The 19,653-nt window shown below is 56.1% G+C and overlaps 1 protein-coding gene across 1 annotated transcript in view; it reads left to right on the top strand.

The window, feature by feature from the left end:
* Positions 1-19,235, top strand: part of PCSK7 (proprotein convertase subtilisin/kexin type 7) — a 52,514-nt gene extending 33,279 nt beyond the window's left edge. Inside the window, exons 10-16 of the mRNA XM_065569114.1 lie at positions 69-176; positions 4,379-4,481; positions 10,922-11,078; positions 12,048-12,142; positions 13,088-13,181; positions 14,557-14,674; positions 15,856-19,235. Coding sequence (XP_065425186.1) covers positions 69-176; positions 4,379-4,481; positions 10,922-11,078; positions 12,048-12,142; positions 13,088-13,181; positions 14,557-14,674; positions 15,856-16,275 — 1,095 coding nt within the window. The 3' untranslated portion in view covers positions 16,276-19,235. The remainder of the gene's footprint in view (positions 1-68; positions 177-4,378; positions 4,482-10,921; positions 11,079-12,047; positions 12,143-13,087; positions 13,182-14,556; positions 14,675-15,855) is intronic.
* The last annotated feature ends 418 nt before the right edge of the window (positions 19,236-19,653 follow it).

The following is a 19,653-nucleotide window of genomic DNA, read 5'->3' as shown; positions in this document are numbered from 1 at the left end:
GAGGCAGGTGTATCCCCCTCCCAGCTGAGTCACGCCAGCTGATGTGGTTCCCTCTGGTTCCTTTGCAGTATGAAGATCGTCGCACCAACTGGGACACTAACCGGGCGGGCTTCAGCCACAGCCACGAGCACGGCTTCGGCTTGCTAAATGCTTGGAGGCTTGTCAACGCTGCCAAGGTAACTCAGGCCTGCTGGCGTCAGGCCCATCCGACCGGCAACCCCACGGGCTCCCCCCCAGACATACACTGCACGCAGGGACAAATCCAGCGTAGCAACAGCTTCTTCCCTGTCTCCGGCTCCTGGTGGCCTGGCCAAGGTGTTTCCGTAGTACCCGTTACTATGGGAGCTACCCACGGGCAGAAAGCTTATTTGGGCAGGGCTGTGGCCAGGTCATCCTGTGTACAAGAGACAAGGGCAGGGGCTACAAGAGACAGCCATGGGCCTGGGCCAGCGCTCCTCAGCCTGAGGACAGCCTGACGTCGACTCCCACCTCCCAAACCTCATCACAGGCCACATCTCGCTCTCCTCGGCCTTCCCCTCTGAGCGAGCTTGGGTGACCTCAGGGCTCTCTTGAGACGGGAAGGTCCTGTCAGTTGGGGGGAGCCGTGAAGCCCTTTGCTGAGGGTGTATATGAAGTGTTTCCCTCTGCAGGGCAAAGCTTCTCGGATAGAGACTCTAACAAAGGCATCTGAAGAAGTGGGCTTTTTACCCAAGAAAGCTTATGCCCAAATAAATCTGGTAGTCTTTAAGGTGCCACCGGACTCCTCGTTGTTTTAACAGAGACTTGTGTAGCCACTCTGGTGTGGTCCAGTGCAACAGGGCTCAGGACTGGCAGTCAGGAGACCTGGGTTCTAGTTCTGGCTCTGCTACTGACCTTGGGCAAGTCACTTGCCCTCTCTGTGCCTCAGTTTTGCCTGCTGTCCCATTTTGTGCCGTCTGTGGATGGAAAACCCTATAGTTGTAGTAATGGGGCGAAAAATGCCTGTGTAGAAGTGGTCCCTGCTTCCTCAGCAGGTGAGCTCCCTGTGCACAGTCTGGGTTAGAGCTGGCCATTTTGATATGGACAGGTTTGGCCTTTAATACCGTCTCGCATGACGGTCTCATAAACAAACAAGGGAAATATAGCCTAGACAAACCTACTGTATGGTGGGTGCACAACTGACTGGAAAACCCTACCCAGAGTCGATATCAGTGGTTCAGTCAAGCTGAAAGGGCATATCGAGTGGGGTCCCGCAGGGATCTGTCCTCGGTCTGTTTCTATTCAATATCTTCCTAAATGATTTGGATAATGGCATAGAGAGCATACTTGTAAAGTTTGTGGACGATACCAAGCTGGGAGGGGTTGCAAGTGTCTTATAGGAAGGGATTAGAATTCAAAATGATCTTAGCAAACTGGAGAAATGGTCTGAAATAAATGGGATGAAATTCAGTAACAAGAAATGCAAGTTCTACTCTTAGGAAGGGACACTCAGTTGCACACACACAAAATGGGAAATGACTGTCTAGGAAGGAGCACTGTGGGACAGGATCTGGGGGTCATAGTGGCTCACAAATGAAATATGAGTCAACAGTGTAATATTGTTTCAAAAAAAGCAAACATCATTCTGGGATGTTGTGAAGGAGCCAAGAGGCGTCTGCCTGGCACAGCAGGGGTTAAAGAACACCTGTGGGATCAGCCCACCCCACCCCGTTATGCCTGCAGCAATGTCAGGCCTGGAAGGGGGAGAAAAGAAGGGAGCCCCCCTCAGCCAGGGGCTGACTGGCGAAGAGGCAGGAGCTCTGTGTCTCTGCCTGAAGGCACAGATGCAACCTGCCTGCCAGCGCAGCCACTGAAAGCAAGTCAGTCTTCCCCTGCCAAGGGGAATCTACCGCCAAGCCCCAACTGTGGGGAAACTGGACTAGCAGGGCCATGCCCCAAACTAAAGGACTTATATAGGGAGCAAGCTCCATCTCCCCTGGCTAGGGGTGTGAGCGGTCCAGGACTCTGAGCCAAGACCTGAAGGAAAGGAGGGCAGGTCCCCCCCTCCAGCCCCTAACCAACGATCTAGCCGCTAAGCTGCCCGGCCACTGAAGACCCTGTCACAGATGTATTATCAGGAGTGCTGTAAGCAAGACATGAGCAGTAATTCTTCCGCTCTACTCAGCATTGATTAGGCCTCAGCTGAAGGACTGTATCCTATTCTGGGCCCCACACCTCAGGCAAGATGTGAACAAATTGGAGAAAGTCCAGAGAAGAGCAACAAAAATGATTAATGATCTAGAAAACATGACCTATGAGGATAAATTAAAAAATTGGGTTTGTTTCGTCTGGAGAAGATATGATGGAGGTGGGGGACAAAATAACTGCCTTCAGGTATGTGAAAGGTTGTTATAAAGAGGAGGGTGATAAATTGTGCTCATCCACTGAGGACAGGAGACGTAATGGGGTTAAACTGCAGCAAAGGAAAAACTTCCTAACTGTCAGGATAGTTAAACACTGGAACAAATTCCCTGGGGAGATTGTGGAATCTCTGTCATTGGAGGCTTTTCGGAACAGGTTTGACAAACACCTGTCAGGAATGGTCTAGACAATACTTAGTCCTGCCTCAGTGCAGAGGGCTGGACTAGATGACCTATCGAGGTCCCCTCCCAGTCCTACGTTTCTATGATTTCGGTGTGTGGAATGAGTTTCCATGTATTTTACTCCCATTGGCCCTGCAGAACTAGCCCAGCCCAGGGAGAGGGAGATGGATTCTAGTCTGACTCGTGTTTCAGCAACGGAATTATTCACTCAGTTCCAGCGCAGCGTCTGTGATGCCTGAGAAGAAAAGTGCCCAGCTTGACAGTCAGATCCCGGGGGAGACAACAGCACTGGTGGTTTAAGACAATAAAATAATAAAAAAAGAAACATTGGCAGAGAAATTTGAGTAGGGATCATGGAGACCAGTAAACACAGACCCCCTTGCACACAGACATGCTGATCAGAGCAGGGCTGCACTTTAAACGCCTGCTCTGCTGAGCCTTAGCCAAATCTGCCTCTCACAGTGACTCCAAAGATTAGTTGCTTAAAGAGGACAAGACTCCGGCCTTCCTTGTAGGGTAAGTGATACGTTGACTTGGGGGTCAAACTACAAGGATTCCCGCTGCACCTCCTCACTATACGGCTGCTTTGGGGATGAAGTCATGAGTCCTTAGGCAAGTAGTGCAAACCTGCCCCTCTTTCAGAGCTCTATATATAGCCACAGGCAAGAGGCTTGTTTATGGAAGCCGTCGGGTCTGATTCATGGCTCTGGGGGCGGGGGGTTGTTGGCAGTGCTCAGCGTGGGGAGACTGTCACACCTGCTCTTTGGGCACCAAGCTTTGTGACATGGCAGGTCATCCCCAAATGGCAGGGGAACCCGACATTCTCTGAAGGCAACTGCAGATCTCCAAGTGCTGCAGTCCTGGATTGGTTTTGTGTGTTGCAGTGGAAGGGGAGTGCTTAGAGCAGGGGCCGGGTTCTAGTCCCTGCTCTGGCACTAACTCGCTGTGAGATCTTGGGCAAATCCCTTTACCTCTGTTTCCTCGTCAGTAACCTGCACAGTAGCAAGTACAAAAACACGAGAGCTCACTAGTGGGGGCACCAGGTGTCTCTGGTTTGCCAGAATCACACCTCCCCCAGAGTACCTTACTAAGTAGGTTTTCTCGTGTTCGTATTCGCAGGCTTGTCTCTGTCCCTGTAGCACTCAGGGAGGTGTGTGTGTCCCTGGGTAGGTGCTAAGAATCTTGTTCTGCTGCCCGAGCGGAGCCCTGGGAATCCAGGACCTTTGTTAATGGCCAGACTGCTTCAGTGAGTGAGCAAGAGCAAATTTCATTGCCCCTGGAAACACTGTCGCAGACAAAGCACCTACTTTTCTCTGCCGTTCCTGCTGATTCCCCTCTTCTCAGCCACCCTGGCTGAGACATAAGAAGTCAAGTGACATGCCCCAGGTCACTCACCGTGTTGGTGGCTGAGCTGAAAATGGACCCAGGAGTCCTGACTCCCAGTCCCCTGCTCTAACAAATGAACCAGTGTTCCCTCTGCTCTTTAGTACATTCAGCCAGGCCTGTTTTTCTAGCATCACATGCCTCGATAGCGTCATAACGCCCCCCGCTTCTCCCAGCATCCCCGGGAAAGGCTTCTGAATCTCAGGCCCCAGACTTAAGTTCCCACACTAATGTGCTGTAATGACTCACTGAGCTGTCTCTAAAGAATTAACACCACGTCCATGACCGCCTGCAATCGATACATTATTGATGAGCCCAGCGGTGGAGAGACTCGTACTTAAAGGTTTATGTGTTAATGGCTGGGGAGAGCCAGGGTCTGGGGAGGGTTCGGATGCTGCAGGCTGCTAACTCTTCCCCCGTCTCTCCTTCTACAGATCTGGGAATCTGTCCCATACTTAGCGTCGTACATCAGCCCTGTTCTAAAGGAGGGCAGGACCGTCCCGCAGGTCCCTCAGGCATTGGAAGTCACCTGGAATGGTAAGCACAGCACACCCCCGTTGTGGGGCTCCGTCCTTGTCTCAGTCTCAGGCAGCCTGCGTCTACAGGAGAAGAGTACAAGGCCTTGTAGACCTCCAGGTCACCAGCTCAAATCAACAGCTGGGTGATGGCAACCAAAAGTCGCTCTCGCCTGCTGGCCGGTGTGAGCTTAGAACGGGCCCCAGAGACCCAGCTCCCCCCAGGGGTGCACTGCAGCATGGCAGGGGTGGGGCCCAGGGGTGGGGCAGTGCGTGGGAGGCATGCGCTGCCACTGCCCATGCAGGGCTCGCCGTGTCTCCAGGACTGTCAGTCTGCCTTTCACCAGCGCTGATTTCACCTAATAACCCGCCCAAAGCATCTGCCTGGGCAAAGGGCTCCTAGGGTGTAACAAGGGCAGCCAGGGGCAGGAAGGTGCAGGGAGAAGCTGTGGTGAGAGAACATCGTCTGTGAAGAAATCGGAGCACTCGGGGGCGAAGGCCCATGGCGGGGAAATGGAGGGAGCAGCAGGGATCGGTTTTCAGCGGCACTGGGAATGATGCCGTGGGGAAGACAGGAAGGCTGTTCCAGGATAAGCCTCTCACCCCACAGGCGGTGATAGCTTGGCAGGGCATTTCTCACAGTGAAATGGCTGGTGTTGGGAGCTGCCTTGTTAAGGGGTCGTGACGAGCATCCAGGGAAGGTCTGTGTGGGTGCCCGGGGGCTGGAGCGATACACACCGGCAGGATGAGAGTGCCCCACGTCGCTCGAGGGCTCCGGCATGGCCAGGGAAGAACTGATCAGGGGGAGCTTTCAGGGGAGCTTGGGACAAACCCAGGCTGCAGCCAGCCATTTCCAGTATCTCGGGTCCCAGCGGGGTAAGAATGGGCAGAATTCTGCAGGGATGTTGCCAGGGCAGGGGGAGCCGAGCCGGGAAGAAAGGAAGCGAGGGCACAGGTAAACGTGTCTGCATCACGCTGGCCAGAACGTGGCCCTCGGAGAACTCCAGCCAGATCTGCCCCTGCCCTAGGCAGCAGCTGCCAATCTAGGAACTGCCAGTCCCAGCGGGCGCTTCTGTGCAGGCAGCCAGTGCTGGGATCTGCTGGCGGTGGTGGCACGTCACCGAGGATCCGGGATCCCCTCATTGTCGGCTCTGCTGTTTGTTTCTGAAGGGTGCTCCTTCTTGCCCATCCATTGGAGACAAGAGCAGGATGAAACAGGGAACCCTGGAGAAATGGGGGAGGCAGGATCTCCTTCTGGGTGTTCGCTCATGCAACATCTGTGGGATTGAAACCAAAGCAGACCGAGTTCTCCCCGGCTGGGCGCTGCACCGTGGGAGGGGTGCAGGGACGTGGATGCAGTGCTGAGAGGCTGGCGATGATGCCTTAGCGGCTTCGCCTTGGGCATGCTTACGGTGTACGGTGCTGAAGGCAGATTGTGTGCGGCAGCTCCAGGTGCCCTCCCAGCCAGAGATCAGACGTCAGCCAAGCAGGAGCAGAAACGCTGTGGTGGGAGAGACAGCTAAGGCTGAGGAGGGGGGTCTGGGGCAGGAGGAACAGCCGTGGCTATAGGGATGACCCCAGTGGGACAGGATGCGGGGGGCAGCAGGGACAGATTGGCCTCGCACAAGCCCAGGAATTTTAGACAGACTATGAAAGAGTTAAGCGTCCCGAGAAGCCGGATTTTTTTTCTTTTCTTTTTGAGACCGCGGCTGCTTTTGTTCGTTGAGCTGCTTCCCCCCACGCGCGAGTAGTTTAATAAATTGATGTCTTTGGAAAGGCAGACAGGCATTAGCGAGCTCTTACGGCAGGGCCCAGCACGGCAGGGGCTGGGCTGCGGCCAGACCTGTTCAGTTGCCTTTGACCATTTTAGGTAATGTTGCAGCTCCTGACTTGGCTGGCCTCTGTCAACATAAACAAGGCCCTTCTCCGGAGCTGCTACTAGTGGGAAGGAGAGGCCCAGGAGTAAAGTTGAGCTGATGTGGTGCAGCCCGTGGTTGTGGGGCTTGTTTTCCTTCCCATACCAGGAGCCCCCCTCGCCATGGGCTCACTGGCCAGATGTGCTTGTGTGTTTTAGTCTGGCCTTCCTTTCCTGCTCACCAGCCACTCTCCCTTTTCATTGTGTTTTGTCCTCGTGCATGATGGGAAATTCCTTCTGCACCCCCTGAAATGACTGGCATTCACCGCGGCTCCCCAGACAAGACTCTCCAGCGGGGGGCAACGTGGGATTAAACCCTTGGCTTGCTCACTGACCCACTGGTCCCGGGAATTCATCCCATTCACAAGCCTGGTGGGAGCGGCAGGGCACAGAGGAGCAGCCCTCCTTATCCATTTCCAGTGCCCGCCATCAGAGGGGCCCAAAGCACCTCGCGGTTGCCAGTGAATGAACCTTCCCCACCCGCTCTGAATTAGGGACCTGGGGAGTCCCTCTTACAGGCAGTGCCGCGCGACTGACCTGCTAGACAGCTTTGAATCCCGGTGCTGCCTTTGGCTTCCACTCGCACCCTCTGCTGGGCAGGGAGCCCCCTGCTTTGAACCCACTGTATCAGGCCCGGGCGAGGCACAAGCTGACTGAATGATTTCCCCCATGGTCACACAAAGGATTAAACCCCCGAGGCCTCCAATCTCCCTATCCACGTCCTGGGTGCTAACCGCTTGGCACAGGATAGGTTGCGGGGCAAAGGGCAGAACAGCTCATCTGATGGCTTTCACAGCTGCTCAGTGTTCGACAGAGCCCAGCATGAAAGCCTGGGTTGGCCGTGATCGGCTATTCGGAGGGCTCCCTGAAATGACTTTGAAGCGTCAGTGGATTTCCCGGTAGACAGGTGTCCCCGTCGCAACTCCCACTCCGCCCCCAGCCCTAGCCCTCGGGGGTCTCTCCAGGGCAGGCCTGAGGCACCTTGGCGGGAGCTTGCCTAGTGAATTTTGTGCCGGCTCTGCAGAGGGGGAGAGAGGATGGGAGGACGGGAGCGTGTCCGCCCCACATCCTTTCTGAGCACTGAATTCACACACCGATGTAAAGTGCAGAGACCTGGCTGCCCAGTCCAGGGAAACGTGAGTGTCGGGGCAGCCTCTAGAGAGACCTTGTAAAACCGCACGAGAGACACTAACCCTGATCCCGGCAAACAGGAGACAGGGTTGTTTTTTGTTAATGGAGTCAGGTTTGTTGTCAGCCTGTAGGAGCCTTAAAGATCATGGCTAGGAGAGAAAAACAAGGGAGCTCTGGCAGCTCTGAGAGCGTTGCCCTAAAAGGAATTCTGAGTTGAAAGTGCTGCAGCAAACAAGATGTTAGGAAATGCCAGAAAAGAGAGATGTGGGGGAAGTATGTCCGAAGGAATGCACGCTGCTCTGCTTTCCGCCCAGGTGCCCTGGGGACTCACCCAGAGACTTAACCCTTCAGCGCAGGCACGAAGGGAGACTGGAACTGGCCTCTTAGTCACCACACACGTGAGAGGCCTGCGTCTCCGTTGCTAAGGAAGGCCATGTGTGAAAGCAGCCAAGGAGAGTCCTTAATGCACCCCCTGGTCCTGTAGCTTGGGAATGGGCTAGGCTGCCCGTCTGCTTCCTGGCTGGGTGGGTTGTTGAAGCTAGAGCTGGCCACATTGTTTGGCAAATAGTAAATTTGTCAAAAAATGCATTGGGGGGGAGGATTTGCACTGAAATAATTCATCAATTCAGGTCGAGTTGTGGCTGGAAAAAAATGGATTCTTTCTCTCGAAAAAGTCAAACTGGTTCATTTCCACTCTTTCAAAATGAAACATTGGGATGTTTTGTTTTGAAATTTAACTATATTTATTTAAAAATAAACAACGAAAAAGGATGAAAAGCACCTGAAAAGGAAACACAATGAAAACCTGAAAATAATTCATTTCTTCTCAGGGTTTGGTGGTGTTTTGTTTTCGTTTCATCTGAGGTGTTTTTGGTTGCAAAATGAAATGTTGTTGTTTTCCTTTCAGTGAGAAAAGCAAAACATTCAGTTTTGCTTCAAAAGGAACCAGTATTGGGTTTGGATTTTTTCGGTTTGGCCCCCAAACTGAACAATCAATCACTTATTCGTTTGGCTCTGTTAGCCCCCTTAACTCTGGTTGAAATCTGCTGCTCTCAGACTCTCTAGCTGATTACAGTTTCTCGTTGGTAGCACCTTTGGGGAGGCAGTATTGATTAGTGGTTGGAACTAGGGTGACCAGATTACCCGATTTTATAGGGACAGTCCCAATATTGGGGGTTTGTCTTATATGGGTGCCTATTACCCCCCACCAGCAGATCAAGGAACGTGATCGTTCCCCTTTATTCGACATTGGTGAGGCCTCATCTGGAATACTGTGTCCAGTTTTGGGCCCCACACTACAAGAAGGATGTGGAAAAATTGGAAAGAGTCCAGCAGAGGACAACAAAAATGATTAGGGGTCTGGAGCACATGACTTATGAGGAGAGGCTGAGGGAACTGGGATTGTTTAGTCTCCAGAAGAGAAGAATGAGGGGGGATTTGATAGCTGCTTTCAACTACCTGAAGGGGGGTTCCAAAGAGGATGGAGCTCGGCTGTTCTCAGTGGTGGCAGATGACAGAACAAGGAGCAATGGTCTCAAGTTGCAGTGGGGGAGGTCTAGGTTGGATATTAGGAAACACTATGTCACTAGGAGGGTGGTGAAGCACTGGAATGGGTTCCCTAGGGAGGTGGTGGAATCTCCTTCCTTGGAGGTTTTTAAGGTCCGGCTTGACAAAGCCCTGGCTGGGATGATTTAGTTAGGAATTGGTCCTGCTTTGAGCAGGGGGTTGGACTAGATGACCTCCTGAGGTCCCTTCCAACCCTGATATTCTATGATTCACCTCCTGTCCTGATTTTTCACACTTGCTGTCAGGTCACCCTAGTTGGAACTGTGGACTGGGAGTAGGGTGACCTGACAGCAAGTGTGAAAAATCAGGACAGGGGGTTGAGTTAATAGGAGCCTATATAAGAAAAAGACCCAAAAATCTGGACTGTCCCTATAAAATCGGGACATCTGCTCACCCTAACTGGGAGTCCGGTCTCCTGGGTTCTACTCTCAGCTTCGGTGCTCACTCCCTTGCCACTTTAGGCAAGTCACTTACCCTCCCAATGCTTCTGGTTCCCAAGCTTTAAACGGGAATAAAGATGCCTCTAGCTCTCAGGGAGGTTGTGAGGCATAGTTCACTGATATTTGCAAAGGGCTTGGAGATCCTCGGGCGAAAAGCACTGGCGAGGGGCAAAGGATTATTATTGCAGTTGCTGAAAGTTGAAGGGTTCTCATTGCAGCCCTGAACCTTCACATCAGCACCCTCCTCTCCTGCTCTGGAATTCGCAGTCCCTGAGTCAGGACGGCGTGGAATTTTTGTGGTAAACTGGCCTGTCTGTCACCTTGAACTCAGCCCATCTGTTCCAAAGAGCAGAGTGCGTCACGGTGTACCTAGGGCCGGGGCATTCGAATCCCTGTGGGGCAGGGCTGGGAGCTCGCTTTGACTGCAAGCTCTCAGCCCATCTGACTGCAAGGGAAGCTTCTTGTCGTGGCATTAGCATCACAGTGGCACACGCAGCCCTACTAACTTCACAGCACAGGCACATAGACTATTTCGGAGAGAGAAGAACATAGATCCAACTAAGGCTTTCCCACCTCCTGGGCTTTGCAGGTGCAGGTGACATGTTATGGGATATCAGAGACGCAGCCATTCTGTTTTATACAACATTTCTACTACTTGCTGCCACTACTTTCCTCAGCAGTTATCCGACACCGCGAAACCCCGATCCCGCTTCTTTCTTCAAATCCTCAATTTCCTGTCTTTGCTGTTAATAGCCAGAGTTCAGCGGGAGTCACCCTGCTAAATCCAGTTATGCTGCTTTGCAGAGGAATTGTGCAGAGGAAGGATGTGTCTTTGGGAACAAAGCACATTTGTAAAAACTCCTAACGCTGGAGGGAAGCTCTGACCAGGTATCACCTGTGTATCTGTTTAGGACAAACTTCCTGCATTGGTGGGAAGACAAGCACTGCATTCAGGCTGCATGAGAAATTCCCAGTGGAGCGCCCAGAGCCCAAGCCATACAAGCCAGGCGTGAAAAGCAAGGCAGCATAGTCGCCGCTGAGGGACTGCAAGCCACGGAGCTGGGTGTACAAGAGAACCCTTTTCCAGGCCTGGCTGTTTTCCCGCGGCTGACATGGGTGGCAAGGGGCTGTTAACAATGAAAACGGATCCGTTCGTGGGAAGTTGAGACGCTGATTGCGGAGCTGGGTGCCAGAGCGCCCGGAATTGGAAACGAGAGCAGCCTTGCTGCATGTGTGGGCAGTGGGCGGAGAGTCCGTGTGAGAGGTGTCTAGCATGTGTCCTGCCTACGTGTCGCTCCGTTGTTCCCATGCAGCGCGGGGAGGTCTGGGGGGAGTGGGGAGCGCTCATTGTGTGTGTGTGTGTCCTATTAACCAGCCCACTGACACCTGCACACCTTTACTCCTTACCAGTCACAGCGGCCGACCTTGCCTTGTCTGGCATGAGGACCTTGGAGCACGTGGCAGTGACCGTCACCATAACCCACCCTCGCCGTGGCAACCTGGAAATCAAACTCCTCTGCCCCAGTGGCATGGTGTCCAGGATTGGGACCACCAGGAGCCTGGACTCGTAAGCAGTGCAGAACTCTGCCGGCAGGGGCTGCAGGAAGGGGTGGGATGGGCTTGGGGGGCAGTGATGGGTGACTTCCCAGGTGCTATAAAGTCTGGGGGTCTGGAGGTGAAGAGGGGGCTGGGTGGACCACGTGCAGCAAGGGCGTTTCCAGGTGGGTTGTTGGAGTGAAAGGGGGTAGTTGAAAGCCACACACGTAATACAAGGATAGCACCGTATTAGCTCAGGCGCTTCTGTCCCTATGTGAGCCCACTGCCCTGTCCAGCCCCAGCATTTAGAAGCCCGCTACGTGCTGCTTTTGCTCCATGGGAGGGGAAGGAGAATTTCCCAGGATCTCCCTAACTGACTCCTAGCCCACTCCTGCCCTGTATTAACGCTGGCCATGGAGAGCTCCACTCCATGCCCCCCTGAGCCCAGCAAGTCCGCTGCAGGTGAATCCAGACAGAGCCGTTTCTGTCCATCTCTCGGGGGCAATGCGGGGAGGGGGAGGGTGTTAATTAGCTGCAGCTCCCGGGTTCCTGGCCAGTTCTCAGCGCCGCCCTCGGTATGAGCTGTCCCTGGGCTCTGTGTCCCCAGTGAACGGGGCTGGCCTCTCAGAAAGCAGCACACGTAGACAGGCAGCACCGGCTGGCCCTGCTCAGCCGGGACGAGGCCAATGTCCCTCTCTCACCATCCAGGGTAGAGTGGGGAAGCTCGTATGGCAGCGCCCAGACCGCCCCTGGCCTGTGGATAGAAGCATTGCTGTCGCCGTCACCTCTGCTTTTTAATCTCCAGGCTCGTGCCTGTTGGCTCACGCGATAGGCTCTGCTCTGGGGCCAGGACACCCAGCCCCTGCTGCCTTGGCCGCCAGGTCCTGCTCTCCTGCCCATCTCGTTGGGACAGAATCTGTTTGCAGCCCTGACGCCCAGACACAAAGCGCCCAGTGGCTTGTTCGCGCCTCATGGGGTATTTTTCTCCTCCCTCTTGCAGAGATCCCAACGGCTTTGCTGACTGGACCTTCTCCACAGTGAGGTGCTGGGGGGAGGAAGCCCAGGGCATGTACAGACTCATTATCAGGGATGTCGGTGAGTCCCTCCCTCTCTAGGAAACTAATGGTCCTGGGCCCACCGGCCTGTTGTCGACTTTCATTTCTGACTCCTGTGTGTGTCGGGTCCTCGCCCAGCCCCAGAGCCTCCAGTCTCCTCCTGCCCTGCAGGGGGAATCCATTGACGGCTGCTGAGTTCCTGGGGGGAAAGGCCCATTCCCTTCCTGCAGGACAGATGGGGAGTGCAGGCCCCAGGGCTGGAAGTAATCCAGGCAGGTGCTATATTAGCTAGTCTTCTACAGCTCTGCCCCCGCTCCTCTGTGCTTCCACACAGCACCCGTTATTCAGCCCTCTGCAGCCTGCTGACGCACCTCAATCCCAAGCCTCATCCTCAACCCTCCCTGCTGTCCCAGCCCTGTGCACCCCGTCAGCTCCGCCAATACAGCTCATTCCGGCCCTGCAGCACCTCCTGCTCCTCCAGGCCGGGGCCTCTCCAGTGCAGACAGAGGCGGCTAACTGTGGGGAGGGCCTGTGCTCAATCTGGGCTAGGCTGAGACTAGTGGGGGCTTGAGTCTGACCGGAGCCCAGGCCCCCAGAGCAGGATGGCTGGGTTGGCCCCCAAGGTCTCTCCCCGCTGGGTCTAGAGCCTGGCACACACAGAACTTTTCAGTCTGATGTGGGCGCAGCCATGCGTCATCGGGGTACTGTGCTGTGGGCCTTCCCGTGAGTCGTGAGGGGAGCAGTCGTTTATGTGCCACCCAGCTGCTGCTGAGGCCACGTGCCCACCACATGCTGCGGCCCGTAGGATTCCAGAACAATGCCAAGACATCGATTCTTTCCCAGGCTAGGAGGCACAAAGGGTTCCCGTCCCCATCCTGCAGGCAGGGTCGCCATTGCTGGGTCCGCAGGCAGGAATGCGGCTTTCTCTGGTACGCTGCAGGGGCCCCCTGGACCCCAGTGGGAAAGTCTCCGTTTGCTTTTCCAGGGGATGAGACGCTGAAGACAGGGACGTTGAAGCAGTGGCAGCTGACGCTTTACGGCTCTTCATGGACTCCGGCGGAGATGAGGGAACGGCAAAGGTACGGGAGCCGCCTTTCACAAAGGAGCCCTGAGGCCGGGCTGAGGCCGGGCAGCGGGTTTTCGTATGTGAACAGATTTTTGAACGGGTCAAATGGCCACGGCCCAGGAAGCATCCAATGAGGCAGAGGGAGCGTGCTGCTTGGCATTTCCAAGGAGGATTGCTGTCGCCTAGCTCCCAGGGAGAGAGCTCCAGGGCCCTGTGAGATGAAGGGAAATTCGGGTCTCAAGAGAGGGGGAGTCTGATTTCTTTATCACCTCACAAATCCGAGCTGCTGCTCTTTGGCTGGCAGCAGTGTCTGTAAGCGCCGCGGAGGCTGGCCTGGGCGGCTGAACGTAAAGAAACGTACAATTGGACCTGGGACCGATTCCTGGTGGGGTTTGTAGCAGCCTGGAGATGGAGTCAGGACTCACTGGGCCAGGGCCTGCAGTTGGCCCCCTTGAATGATCTACTGGGGGATGTGGCTGGCTGCACAAGGGAACTCTGTGGCTGCTGAATGGAGCCAGCATGTGGTCCGATTCTGCCTGGCAAGTCCTGGGGTGCACAAGGCCCTCACAGACAGCCTGGCCGCCAGGGGCAGCGTGGAGGAGCAGCGTGGAGGGCTTTAGGTTGGTGGATAGGTGACAAATCACGTATTTTGATCAATTCAAAGCACCTTTTCCTTTAACTCTCATGCCGCCTGTCAGACTCGTTACCAAACGGTGCATTCTGGCTGCCGAAGGGGACACAGATAGTCCCTGGGACCTGCCACTCCCCCCTCCTTGGCCTGTACTTAATCCTGAGGGTTGGGAGATCGAAGCCAGCAAACGCACCTCCCTGTAGGGCTGGTGTCTCTTCTAGGAGCTTAGACCTGAGCAAAATTCAACCCCAGGAGGAGAGGAAACCTGCTTTCCTAACCCACAGGTCAGGGCCTCCGGGATGGTCTCCTGCTTGCTGGTAAAAGCCAGTGTGTCCATACATCCTCTCTCCTCGCCTCAGTCCTGCCTGTCTCTTGGTTGTGTATGTGTTACTGGCCCCATGGCCAGATGGGGCAAACAGGAGCAGGGGATCTGAGAGAGAGACACCCCATCCCGTCCTGCTCCTCGGGGCCTGCTCCAGCCAGCACATGGCAGTGCTGGAGCCGGCAGCCCGCAGCCATTCCCTGCGCTAGCCGAAACAAGGGGGATACAATCAAAACTCTTCTCAGCCTCAGCCACAAACCCCCTGCCCTGCCCGGGCTGTCCCCACTCTGACCGCCCCTCCCCAGGCAGGCCCAGGGGAGCCGGCCTGCGGGGGCCATTCCTTCTCTAGTGCTGCGTTCCTCGGCCCTCTTCCCAGCTGCTTCACCTCCGGGGGCCTGTCTGCGGCAGTTTATTGAATGTGTGTCTTGGCTTCAGGCTGCTGGAGGACGCCATGAGTGGTCAGTACTTGAGCAGTGGCGAGTCCCTGCCTTGCCCTCCAGGGCTGGAGATCTCCGAGGAGGAGCCGTACACCATCACAGCCAACACCCTCAAGGTAAAGCCTGCAGGGCCTGCGCAGGGAGTACACCAGGGGCCCATCTTCGCTCTGGGGAGTGGATTGGGGGGCTGGATGGCTCGAGGGGGCAGCGGTGGGATCCGGAGCGTGTCCTCTGGGGCGCCAGTTCCTGTCCCGTCCACGTCAGCAGCGAGCCAGAGTACTTAATACTTGACTGCTGGTTGCTGGAATGAGTTGGGGGCAGGGCACGTCTCAGCCCAGTCCCCACCGTACACGGACCCACACGGCAAGAGCCATGAACACACCCTTGGCAGAAGGCCGAGGGCTGACTAGGCCTTGGCGCCCGAACTCCTCTCTCCCCAGAGGGAGGGTCCCTGGGGCTGGTGCTCGCTATGTTGCGATCTAAGTGGGGACGGCGCGAAGGCCTGTGGGGCAGGACTAAACGCGCTGAACGTTCCCATCGACCCTGCTTGTTGGTGCTGAACTGGCTGGCCAGCAGCGGCTGGGTGCAAAGCCAGGCTGGCAGGCCAGGGACTGTCCGCACTGTGACGGTCACTGTGAACGCTGCCCTGGTCCGGCCCTTTGGGCATCCGCCTCCTCCCAGGGCCTAGTGAGCAGATCCCACACAGCAGCTGCTTTCGCCGTGCCCACAATCCCTGTCCATTCACCGTCCTCCCAAAGGGCTAGCTCTGCCCAGTTCTGCTTTCAGGCGCCACGCAGCAGGGAGAGGGTTTTCCTGCATGTCTGAGGTTTCTCTCCCCCCCGACATTAACACTCACACGAGCCCCACTTTGCAGCCCCCGCCCGACTGGGCAAGTTTGGAACGCGACTCTCTGGTGAGCTCACGCCTGCTGTTCCTTCGCTGGCTTGAGGTGTCCAGAGAGACGAGGCGTCTTCCCCAGGTCCCGTCCTGGGGCCCAGCCACTCCTCTGAGCTATGGCTGCTCATCGGCTAATGCAGGCGCCCCTGAGAGACGGGAGCCAGCTGGCCCCATGCAGGTTACAAAGCTATCTGCACTCCTCCCGCAGCAAACACAAGGCCTTGAAGCATGTGTGGGCATGTTTGAGGCCCATCCTTGGACTCTCATGGCATGGCCACCAGCCTGGCACACAGCTTCCACTGGGGTGGAGCGGGTAGAAGAGACTAGCTCTTGGGTTTCGATAGGAGGCTTTGGTTTCTAATGGGGTTTTCTCCTTCCCCTTTCCCCTCCCCCTCCCCAGATGCTCGTGTTGCTGGGATGCTTTGCTGTCTTCTGGACGATCTACTACATGCTGGAGGTTTACCTGTCCAGAAATAATGTAGTCTTCAACCTGACGTGCAGCAGCTTCCCCGCCTGCAGGTGGTACCCCAGGGCTGGGCGGCAGAAGAACATGGAGAATGGGCTGGATATGGAGTCCATCCCACTCAATGCGGGGAAGGACATGGAAGACGTGGAGATGGAGTCGGAGCAGCCACTGCCCAGCCCGGAAGCCCCAGAAAACGTAGGGGAAGAGGGAAGCTGGAGTCCCCAGGATCCCAAACCTCACAGCAATGGCCGAGCCGCAGGCTTTCACGAAGCAATCCATTCGGGCTCAGGGTATCTTGGCCGGGACCTGGCCTCCAACCTCCTCTCAGCAGACAGGGAGCAGCAGACATGCTAGCGGGCGCTGGGAGCTTGGGATGCTGGCTGATATTGGGTACTGTCCTTCCCTGGCTGCAGGGTGGGGGAGACGTTCCAACCCCCCCACAGAGCCACCGCTGACTTGGGGGGTGCTGGTGGTGGATGTGGCTCGGATGACACAGGCCCACGGCTGAGAGGAGGGACCAACGTCTTGCTCTCGACATTCCCCATCACAAAGGCCCCTTTCCCTGCCATTTATAAACAAAACAAGCCTTAACTCATTTTATAACGGAGTCTGTCCAGGGGCGAAACTCACGGCTTCCCTCCTTCCTCAGCCCTAGGCCCTGTGCTCCTGCTCCCCGCCTGTGAGCACCCGGCATCCGCTGAACTGTGCTTCCTTTCTGCTCCCGGCATGCCCGCCCAGGGCCGGCCTGGCTGCTGGTGGAGGAGCCCGGGCTCACCTGCTAGGGCAGCCTGGTGGCACTCAGCGAGTCCGGGCGCTCTCCTGGGGCTGGCTTTGGAGTGGCGCTCTCAGGTGTTGGAGAGGGAAGCCGGAAGGTTTCCATGTGGGCAGCCCCCAGACCCTGTGGCTGGGGCCCTCCCTGTGGTGCGTTCTGCAGGCAGGGCGCAGCCCTGGGGGAAAGGCGGAGATGGTGGAAGGCCCCAGCCTGACTCCTCCCCAGTGCATCTCCATTGCCTTCAGTGGGGCACTCCTGGCTGACAGCCCTGGGCGAGTGGACAGGCCCTTACTGTGGATTAGCTGCAGCCAAACCCCGCGGCCGCGGCACTCGGACGCCAGGGGTGGCTCATGCAGGGTGATTCTGCAGCGGGGAAAGCCCGGGTTCTGGACCTGGTGACTGGCTCATGTTCTGGGGTTACGCCCAGGAGTGGTTACGTGTACTGCAGGCGCCCCCAGACTTTGCCCAGGCCCCTTGCCAGGAGCCCTGGGGCTGCCCCACCCTGCATTAGTGGAGGAGACTGTCACCCCCTTCGTTACAGACCTGCAGGGACTAAGGGCCCAGCCCTTCAGCCAGCTGGATCATGGCCTGGCCACACGCTGTATTGGACACAAGGGTGGCACTGCCAGGCTGCCCTATCTAGCTGCCCCCCAGATTGACGTCTTCGGTCTTGTAGGGATAGTTACTTCACGGAGTCTGGGGCTGGATTTTCTGAGATGCCTCCCCCAGAGGGGAGTCCAGCCACAGAGCTGTCCCTCTGCCTGCCTCGTCTGTCTCTTGTGCTCAGCACGGGCGCTGTGCCAGCTGGCTTGGGCAGCTCGCTCGGGGTGGGTTTGGTACCCAGTGCACTTCACACCTCCCAGAGCGCGAACCGAGGGTCGACACCCAGGCTCTGCCAATGCTCCTGAGCTATTGGGGGCCTTGAGAAACCACGGGGCGAGTCAGGGCGTGGGGAGCGGATCAGCTGTGCCCGCCTGTGACCAGCAGTCTGGGAAGGCAAGAGCTGGGCTGTCCCTTTCCAGAGCCTCTGGGAGCTAGGGCACTGGCAGAGTCAGGTAGGTGCATGGGCTCCTCCCCCCGTGCAGCCATGGACTTGCACTGGAGTGTGCTGAGCAATCTCTGAAATTCCTGGGAGCCCTTGGACTGTTAGCGGGGGCGCAGAGTGAGGCTTCATGCAGTCACCTGCCCCGGAGAAGTGTCGTGCACCAGATGTGACTTCCCCTGCCCTGCACGTGGCTGGGTTAGCGGGACGGCAGCAGGGGCCATGTGAGCCCAGGGTGTACTGGCCAGCCATCTGTCTGTCTTTGCATCATGTCCCGTTGGCTTTGTTCCTGTTTTCATGGGGCAGGGGCGGGGGAAGCTCTCACACCGACCCCCAGGGCCCTGCTCAGCCAGCAACAGCCACAGTTTGGCTTGTAGTGTTTGTCATTTAAGTTCCAAAGATGCTGTCCTCCCTCTCGCCTGCCTGAAGCATCGCAGCTTCTGCTGGAAAAGTCTCTGCTTGGGACACGCAGGGGGACCTGGGGTGTGTTTAAGCCTGCTGCTTAAAGCAGTGGTTCTCCCTGGAAGGAGCCCCTTTGACTCTAACTGGTCATTAAGGTATCCTGGGTGAAGGTGTCCTGCATCGCAAGAAGGCCCTTTACATAGTGTGTAGCCACTTGATTGACTGTGGTAGCCAACATGAAATGTAGTGGCCTGTGCTTGGCTGACTGGAGTCTTCATTCCCCCTTCCTCAGCCAGCTGCCTTACCCGGCTATCCCCGTTTTCTGGGCTCTGCCTGCTGGTAGCTGTGGTCTCCGCGCACTGCGCACGTTTCACCTCCGGATGGCTTAGTACTTGGCTCATGTTAGCCAGGTAGACCAAACGTTGACGAAAAAAATCTGTTTGCCCATTTCCAACCATTGGAACTGCACCTTTTTCTCCCTGCTGTTCCCTCCGGCCACCACGCTCACCCCATCCTCTCACAAACTAGCCATTGTCTGGCTAGAGGAAAGTAAAGGGCCTGGTTTTTCTTGGGCCTGGTGTGCACATTGAGGCCTGGCGCAGGGCACTCACAGCAAACACAACTGGTCGGCCCACCAAGTGCAGAGAGCAGGTGCCTTTCCCCTGGTCTAGTTGCTATAGCGTGTCTGTGTCAGATTCCCAGGACAGGGCCCAGAGGAAGGTCTGTGCCCCTCCAGCTGCTTGTGGGGAAGCCATTGGAGTGTTCCAAGAGTGACAGGACCCCGACTCCAGCAATACATTGCATGGCTGGATGAGTGTGTGCCGGTGACCGTGTGTCTCCAGCCATGGCCCGCTCTGCTGCTTAGCACAGTAGTCCCGTCAGCGACATTGAGGGAGCAGATTTTAAATCCTGCATGGGTTTTCCATGTGAGCATTTTAAACGTTACATTGGGGTTGACGGGTTGGGGGTTTTCGTTGTTTTTGCAACAATCCATCACAGACATCGGGAGCTTTTCTTTTTCTAAAGATTTGGGGTTTTATTTTTGAAACAGCAAAGGCCTTTTTGTGCAGCTTTCCAAAATAAAGTCTTTAAAAACCAGACTGGTAGCCGAAATCTCTCTGTGTGCCAGTTGGCTTGTCGTTAAACTGCTCTGAGTGCTCCAGCAGAAGAGAAAGATAACCAGGCACTCGCCAGCAGGCAGGGTGGTGGGGAGCATAGTTTTGACGACTTAGTCTTCTCAGGGTGGCAGGGCCTGATTTTCAGGGGTGCTGAGCACCCGCAGAGCCAGGGGACGTCCCTGGGACTGTGTTCAGGACCTCTGGCGCTCAAACCTAGCCTGCATGGGTGGCTCCCTCAGCTTTCTGACGGTTAGCAGATGGCAGGCAGTGCACCCCAAGGAGCTAGCAGAGCCATGTCAGGAGGCTTTCATCGCTCACCGTGCAGAGAACATTGCCATTGGCATGGCTATTTCCCATTTAGAACCATACACCAAACAGCTGGCAAACAACTGGCTAGT

Source organism: Chrysemys picta, chromosome 16 (genome assembly GCF_011386835.1).
Source record: "Chrysemys picta bellii isolate R12L10 chromosome 16, ASM1138683v2, whole genome shotgun sequence".
NCBI lineage: Eukaryota > Metazoa > Chordata > Testudines > Emydidae > Chrysemys > Chrysemys picta.
This window is presented reverse-complemented; position numbering and strand designations above follow the sequence as displayed.